At 46.8% G+C, this 8,491-nt stretch overlaps 1 protein-coding gene across 1 annotated transcript; it reads right to left on the minus strand.

The window, feature by feature from the left end:
• Positions 1 to 4,158: 4,158 nt before the first annotated feature.
• On the minus strand, positions 4,159 to 7,149 carry exd2 (exonuclease 3'-5' domain containing 2). Its single transcript, XM_068752354.1, has 8 exons — positions 6,757 to 7,149; positions 6,388 to 6,644; positions 6,176 to 6,302; positions 5,533 to 5,849; positions 5,268 to 5,374; positions 4,975 to 5,110; positions 4,483 to 4,851; positions 4,159 to 4,375 (listed from the first exon to the last, which is right to left on the minus strand). Exons 1-8 carry the CDS (start codon positions 7,147 to 7,149, stop codon positions 4,159 to 4,161), a joined length of 1,923 nt encoding a protein of 640 aa, XP_068608455.1.
• Between the last annotated feature and the right edge of the window lie 1,342 nt (positions 7,150 to 8,491).

The following is an 8,491-nucleotide window of genomic DNA, read 5'->3' on the forward strand; positions in this document are numbered from 1 at the left end:
GGGTGAGGTTTTGTTCCTGGGATTCAGAGATTTCTTTTACGGAACCGACAGAGAGAGGAGGGGAAAAATGAAAAGGCACTTAAAGAAATGCAGACAACGGCACTATCTATAGTCCGATAGGTGTTAGATACTTCAGTTTGGTGTACCTTTGTGGAAAAAAATATCTACATATCTACGTATTTGAATAGGAGCTATATTGTTTCAGTGGTAGTTGAGTCATTCAGAGGTTTACGACACTGGTGCAACCTTCATCAGCATATAGAATATAAGTAATAGTGAGGATGACGAGCAACATGGAGTAGAATGAGATTATTTAATAGTTTTTTATAAGATTTCTTTCAAAAATGTGAAATTTCCTTTGCATAGTGCCAAGCTTCCTTCCAGGGTATTTATTTTGATAATCCGTGCCAATTGTGTTTTCAGATGAGTTGCATTGAGAAAGCCAGTGTGTGTGTGAACCTGTGTGTGTGTGTGTGTCTTTATTTAAGTCAGTTTGTGTGGATCTAAAGGGAATGTGTGACATTTCATCCTGCGATGGGACAGTACACACAAAAAAACACAAACCCTGCAGGCTCATTCATCTCAGCTTATTGAATGAAACTCCAAAGAATTTGTGACATCCTGAATACACCAGCAAACGTCCACGACGTGTCTCTTCTTCCCACTAACTGGAGTCTGTCCTCGGAGAAGCAGAAAGAACCCGAGGGGGGAGAAAACAAAAGACGTTTTTTTGGCCGTCATGCTTTTTGTGTCATGCTGGAGTCTGGCTGTGAAAGCATTTGTATTTTACTGAGACACGAGTGATTTCTCATACTTTGTCTTAACAAGCAAGCAATAATGAGTTTGGTCGTGGGGAGCAGCGTTGGTGCAGCTATAGGGGGGAGGGAGGAAAACGGGAGGAATGTGACAATGCTTATTTTGTCATTGAAACCTGTCGTTCACCTAAATGTTGAAAAATCAGCCTTTATCCGCTCGCCTCCGTGCAGATGGGAAAAAGAAGAGGCGTGGCAGCGTGAGAGATCAGATCCAGATGTTTACGCTCATCTGTCGGCGATGAGATTGAAAGAAAAGCATCCCTTTCCGATTTAATTTAGGTTGGCGGCACATCTGGAGACGAGCTTTTCTTTGAATCGCTTAGGAGAATGCTGCAAAGGCGTTTTTGCATCATTTGTGGGATTTAATCCAAGCGTCCAGAAGCCCGCCCCCCCCAGATGTAAAACTGGTTTGCATTTACACCTTTAAAAAATAAAATAAAATCTCTGTCCAGAGTAAAAGTTGGAATCATTTTAGGATTCTCTGGACGCTTGTATTGCGCCATATCTTTTCTATATGTAATTTTGTGTGCACCAAGCAGCTTCACCTCGATTTCCATTGGCCCGGGAGCAAGTTGATAAAAACCCAATTTAGGGGGGGGGGGGGGGTTAAATGACAAAGAAAAAAAAAAGACGAAGAAAGAAGTCACCAAAACTGCAGCTGTTTTCCACAACACACTGTGCAGAGCCTCTCTGCATCATCCAACAGCCTTTGACCAAAAACTATAGAGAATCATCTGCTTCGTTTATTTATTACGTTAATAGTTCGTTTTAACGAGTTTTGTTTTAACACGGCCGCCATGGAGCAATTATGATTTCTGCAACATCTTACGTTAAAGCGACAATCTTGCTTGTCTGTGAGGAAATTCTGTTCGAGAGAATGAAGGTCATTCCCTCGTCAATGTTTTCTTTGCAGATTGGTGTTTTACCTTGAAGGTCAAAATGTTTAAAAGCTGCAACAAATTTTCTGTCATATAAATTGAAAATGTGCTTCATCATTTGATGTTTTTTGGCTTGCAAATTGGACATGTTTGGAATATGCCTTATTGTTAATTCATTGTGCGTGCAGTACTTTTACGGAAATGGAATCTGCAAAGAAAGGAATGTGTCCCCTCGTAGTAAAACAACATCCAGAGATTTGGGGCTAAATCAAACACGCCTTCTCGTGTCTTAAACGGTCTTTTTTTGTTTTTTAAATATGTCTTTAAATGGTCTTTTGTTGAATAAACAAAAGGATTTATAATATGCAGTAGTTTAATGATGAAATCCTCTGCAGTAGTACGGCTGGACACACAGTACTGGATTTACATCCTAGTTTCCTATTTGGGAAATACAATTTGATACCAATCTCATGTACGTTCTGCAAATTCAAAGCCATCACAACATCCATCTACCATCAACTGTTGATCTAATTAACAAATGCTATGCGTTTACCGCCTTAATGCTATGATACATGGCTACAAATCGTAGCATAGCCTCTTAACATCCAGGCCGCCATTCCTGACATTCTGACCCTTAAAATGTGCTAATTTACAGACTTGAAAATGAATTTACAATATATGCCGATTAGTGCAGCTGAAACTCGTTAACACATTGGAAAGAAAATGCTGTAAATAAAGACACGCCATTTGTTTACTTTCCTTTATGCTATGCCAAGTTAAATGAAAATTAGCAGCAATGTAGCAACATAATGCCGAAACATTTCATCCACCAATGAAAACTCACAAATTTGACAATGTTTTAAATCAAGGTTATTGAATTATAAGTATTTCCTGATATTTGCCTGAGATTCTTTTGTTTTTTCTCATGTCAGCTTTGGTGGGATCGCTGTGGATGAACCAGCCTCATGTGTCATTGTTACTGTCTGCAGTGTCCAACACTGACCGTTAGAAGTGTGCTTAGTTCTCTCAGCATTTTAGGATAAAGGGATCACATCTGCATGTTGAGCCATTTTGGTATTTGTGTATATTTATTTCTTAAACTGTGAAACCAGGGGAGCTCATAACTTTACGATAATTCAACTCCAGATACGAAACATTTGACTGAGAGATTGTTCTGATGCCAAAATCAAGAGGCCTTAATTCAGCAAAACTAGATTGTAGTTAAAAAAAAAAAAGAGAGAAATGTCCTTCTTGACGGAGATTCCTTTGACCCGAAAGTCACGAATGATTCATATGAAATGTTACGAAAACAGCTTTTGTACTCATTTTTACAGACTATTTATTATTAAACTGTGATTTTGTAAAAAAAAAGAAAAGTGAATGTTGTCGTGTTTGTATGTAAAGAATTTACTGATAAACAAGTCGCATGATGAATACAAACAATACCTTTAATTTTCTGTATCATTCACATTCAAGGGTAACAAAAACACACAAAAGCAGCTGGGATTTAACAAGATTCAAATTCCTAACCTTACAAATTAGGTTTGAATGTTAAAGACATTTTTTTCAAAGTCACATTAGAGCTGGCAGCTTTTCCATTCTGTGCAGTTTGGGTTCTGAAAGACGACGTCGTAGTGAAGTGGCTGTAAACAAAAGTCACGTCCCGCCGCCGCGACTCCAGTCGGGTTTGGGGATTAAGAGGCGCATTTAAAAAAAAACATGAACCGTGGCGGCGCCCCAGCCATCAGGAGCGCCGGCGAGCGGGACGCGAACACGAGGAGATTCAATGATCGACCGGAGCGGCCAGCTTTACTGTGGTTAGTATTCATCTCCAACTGCAAAAGCAAACAGACATTCAGGCCCAAAGGCACCTCGAGAAGAAACTAATCTCCTCAATGGGCTTCTGGGAATCTCATCCATCGACTGACCGACAATAGAGTGAAAACGAAAAGCAGGGTGACGCGCCAAATCATTTAAGGTCGTATTAAAATGACCCTCGCTCTGCATCGAGTCTCAATTGATGGATGTAAAAGCTGCAAACCTGCAGGGGGTGGGGGGGGTCATATTTAGGGGGAATTAAGAGCAGGCCGCAGCTTTTACTGTAAATAAGTTTCTTACATTTAAGTATTACATAAATATTATACCTTTCATCTTTTAAAAAATAGGGAATCTCATGGCGCCCGCGGCGGCGGAGCGGCGTTCTTCAGATTCAGTGCTGGATTTCTCCCCAGAGGAGGCGTGAGGTTGGGTCAGGGTCCAGGTGGTCACCTAGCAGCATCTGGCTGGTTCCCAGAAACACCGGTGGCAACTCAACAGCTGCCACGAGCCGGCGTCATTTCTGTCCTGGGTCGTACATCAAAGCCTTTAGTTTGTTACTAAAAAATATTTGGCTTGTAAAATGGAGAAATCCAACCGGCGTTTAGACGGAATGCGAAAACCCCGTTTCCACTTCTTGGTCCGGTTTCTCAGTTGAGCTTGACGGGCAGGTCCGCTCCGTATTTGCGGAGGAACTTGCCGTGGTTGTGGTCCACGGACCAGAGGGGAGGGAGGTGGCGAGGCCTCATGTTGCAGAGGAAGTGCTGCCTCCAGCGGCGCTCCAGACCCATCAGGCCCTTCAGGCCCTTCTTGGCATGGGCCCGGACCACCTTCAGACCATGAGGAACGTACGCCTCATTAAAAATCCTTCCGAGGAGAGAAGCACGGGTTAGGGACTGCGTAGAAACGCCATTACAAAAGGTGTGGCTCTTATGGGCGTAGCAGAAGGGATTCCGGATCGACTCGAGACTCACCGCGTTTCCAAACCCGCCGCCTGCGTCACCGTGTCGCTCGTGAGCTCCTCCGCTTCATTCATGTTCAGGAAGTTCTTAATCAGATCCTGCAGCTCGTCGCGGCGCCGCTCCGGCAGCCCGTTCCCGGCGGTGAGCAGGGCGCGGGCGGCCGAGCGCACCCGGCGCCGGTCCGAGTCCTCCAGCAGACGAACTCCCTCCTCGCAGCCTTGAGGAGCGCCGAACTCGTCGGCCAGCTGCTGCTTCAGGACGGCGTCGTGGACGTTGGAGGCGCCGTGGCAGGCGGTGCAGAGGAGCAGGATGTCGTGGGAATTGTGGTCCTTCATCTCGATGGGAAAATGCCGCCGGTACTCGTGCGGCACAATGTTTTTCCTGTGGAGACGGAGGAAACCAGGAGTTCCATCGTCACGCCACGTGAATGTTAAAAAAAATAAAGCCTCAGGTTGAATCTTTCAGAAACGACGAGTCACTTTCAGACAAACTCAAACGTCACACCTGATGTAGGAATCTGCTTTGCCGCAGACCACACAGAGATTCTCCTTGGCGGTCAGATAATAGTCCTGCTGGGAGTCGGGACGTCCTGCCGGCTCAAACAGAAGCCTCACGACGAAGGGATCCTCGCTCTGGAGCACTGGGACAGAAGCGGAGGACGTGGGTTATAATCTCCGGACACGTTTGAGCTGCCTTTCCTGGCTGACGGAGATTTATTTTGATTTCTATTAAATGCTCAGAAACGTGGCATGAGACATTGTGTTTCCATGGTGACACGTGGGAGTTATCCGGTGTACCTCCTATTCCTTTATCTAGGTACCATTTGGCTTTCTTCTTGTCGCAGGTACACAGAGGCTGGTCGTCCGGCGCGTGGAGGAAGCAGTTATCGTAGAGCGGGGACTTCCTGAGACACAAAGACAGGGCGACATTATTCTGCAGCAGATACACCCACAGCAAAACGTCAGAGAGCAATCAATAGATTTTAAATTATGTCATACAGATGAATGATCAAGAAACTGGCATCAAGCATTACATTGTTTTTTGAGGCGGATCGCTCCTCACCTGGCGGAATAGCCCACACCCAGCGGTTTCCTCTTATAATTCTTTCGAGGGTCTGGGACTTGTTGATCTCCAGCCTCTGGGCTTTCAGACGCGGGCTGTTTCCGCACTCTCCGCCTCCTCTCTCCATCGGCAGCCCCGTTGTCTCTGTCTCCGTCTCCCTGACCTCTGAAAGGCACGTCCACCAGGTCCTGGCAGCGGGTGGTCAGCTCGGCGTACGAGCTCCCGCTGGGCGAAGCGGAACCGGCTTCAGAGCGGAGGCCGAGGAGGTGGAAGAAGAGCGCGACGGACACTTGGGCGTCTCTGGCAGCGTAGATCATCTGCGCGGACGAGGACGGAGATTTAGATGAAAACGGGAACAGAATGAATCTCGACTGGTTCAAGTTTAGTCCTTTCTTTTCTGCTCCAAACAGAAGTATCTGAACTCTACCGGTCTCTGCAGCTGTTGCTATGGAGACTAAGCTAATCAGAAGGGTCTTGAGGACAAATCAAACAATTGCCAAATACATCCAACCATTTAAAGCTTTGAACCGATTGCATTTATTGGACACTACGCTCAAAGTCTCCTTGAATTGCCGAGTTATTCCTCATCTAAAATACGAAATGTAAAAATTGTGAGGAGCGCCGCTACGCAATGAAAGTCCACCTGGTCCAGTGTCAGCTGATCCGCCTCCCAGTCGCTGCAGCGCAGCGCCAGAGATTTATCCAGAGACACGTTCAACAGATCGGCTGCCAGAGACTTCAGACTCAGGCCGTTACTCACGGGAGCGAGCCTGGGAAGGCAGAGCGTTAGAACTTTACCTGCAAATTCAAAAACCGACTGACACTTGAAGCGCTTGAAGAGCGAGCAGATTCTACCTTTGTCTCAAGGCAAGGTAGCGCAGATCGACTGTGCACGACAGCGCCACACCGTAGTCGCGCGTCAGACGTTTGCCGTCCTCGTAGCACCCGACGCCAACTTTCAAAACGCGTGGGTCACCGAGGATTTTAATTAAGTTGACGGGGAGCGGCTGCTGGCTGATGCGAAAGGCCTGCAGCCTCACCAGGATGCACAGACCCGTGCACGTGGCCATCTGCAAGAGGGAGACTGCAGACGCTCTGCCTTTAACAGACACCTGCAACAGCAGCCAGGTCGGGAACACGAGCGTGGTTAGAAGCCAAACGGTTACAATCAGCGTGGAGGTTTCCTTTTCGGTTATAAAAAAACATGCAAGATGTATTTCTTACGCCGTTCTCGTTTACCCATTCACAGTCGAGCCCCAGCACCGGGTAGACCGCCAACTCCGTTTGCACCGACGGCCACAGCCGCTGCCACTCCTCCTCGGAGCTCACCATCAATGGTTTCACACCCAGCAGCTGCTCGTAAGACGGTATCCGTACAGGAGGGGGCAGCGGTGGGCTCCGACTCTCCTCCTCCTGCAGTGGAGCTCGGGCGCATTGGCACACCGTGGCTGCGATCGTCTTTCCCACTGGACACGGAGCTTCCCCAGGATCAGCCACCTTCTGGACGGAAGGCAGCCTTTTCCTTTTTGTGCGGTAAACTCTCCACATGAGCAGCCCCCCCAGGGCTGCCCCCAGGACCGTGGTGATGACAGCAGCTAAAGGCCCTCGGCGAGACATGCCGACTGGTTGTAATCGGCAGTCGGCTGAAAAGTGCAACCCTGGAGCCACAAACACACGAAACACAAATCCAGTCTCTCCTCATGCCCCGAGCGGCTTGCTGTTAAAAGGGTCGCGGTGCCTCACCTTTCCGGTGTCAGTGGACCCCCACGCAAGCCTGGCTTTGTTTCTGTGATCCGGACAAGGCCTGCATCTCTCGGGATAAAAAAAAAACCGACCACAGATGTTAAATTCAGAAACGAGGAGTACAAATACTACACAAAACGTGTTAGCGCAGAAAGGCAGTATGCAGCAACGCACAACTTTATTAGCACAAACATCCCGGGCCCCGTGGACAAGTCCTGCATTACCCAGTCCGCAAACAAGCTGCAAGTGTCGGGCAACAGTTGACAAGTCACGCGTGTGATCAGGATTAATCTGGAATTGTTCTTACTCCGTCAACGACGCAGACGTGTGACAGATTAGCTCCTTAGTTTGCCAATACGCGTTTCGATTTGGCCAATCAGCCTTACGCTCACCAAAGAAACAACGGTTGATTGAAGTTCAGCTTCAAGTGACCAATGTGTGGGGCTCATACGCAACACCGAGCTCTAGTTTACGAGCATTAGAGCCTTGCTCCGTTCTGCAGCACCTAAGAGCTAGCATTTTAAGAGTGAACTATAAGTTTTCAACGTGTCCTGTGACAACAGCATGACGCGAACGCCTGCGACCTGTTTTATTTCGCCCAAAACGTTTTACTTTTTACTTAAAAGGAGAGACTGTCAAACAGCAGCATGGCATTTCTGCTCTGCTAAAGGAAACATTAGCCTGCTTACCGCCACGGCTAGCCGGTTACATCGGTAGTTCGATGAGTCCGCGCCGTCCCAGGCCGGTGCTACATCATATCGATGCATATGAACAGTTAAGGACTTGCTATGTAAAGCTTTAGGCTTACCTTTTCACTTTGAACGAACACAACGACAGGTTTCCATGATAAACTGTGAACCCGGTCTTCCGGGCTCTATTTATGAGGATGCTGCTGCAGCAGGACGTCGCTTTCAGCCAGCGCCCCCTGGCGGCAGGACGGACCAACAACCGAGACGATCGACAACAAAATCGATGCTGCTTCCATTCTAGGCCATGCTGCAGAATTATTATTATCTAATTGATCTGAGAATGACCGGATAAAATTTAATCATACATAACCCCCCCCTTCTTTTTTTCAGGATGCACTCCAAAATGTAAAGAGTTCTTTCTTCATTCTACAATTTTTCATAAATAATCCTTGGTAATAGTTGGTACCCCATGTGTTTACTTAGCAATGTTTAAATATTCCAATACATCATGTTTGTATTCAAAACAT

Source organism: Brachionichthys hirsutus, chromosome 18, assembly GCF_040956055.1.
Source record: "Brachionichthys hirsutus isolate HB-005 chromosome 18, CSIRO-AGI_Bhir_v1, whole genome shotgun sequence".
In the NCBI taxonomy this organism is placed as follows: Eukaryota; Metazoa; Chordata; class Actinopteri; order Lophiiformes; family Brachionichthyidae; genus Brachionichthys; species Brachionichthys hirsutus.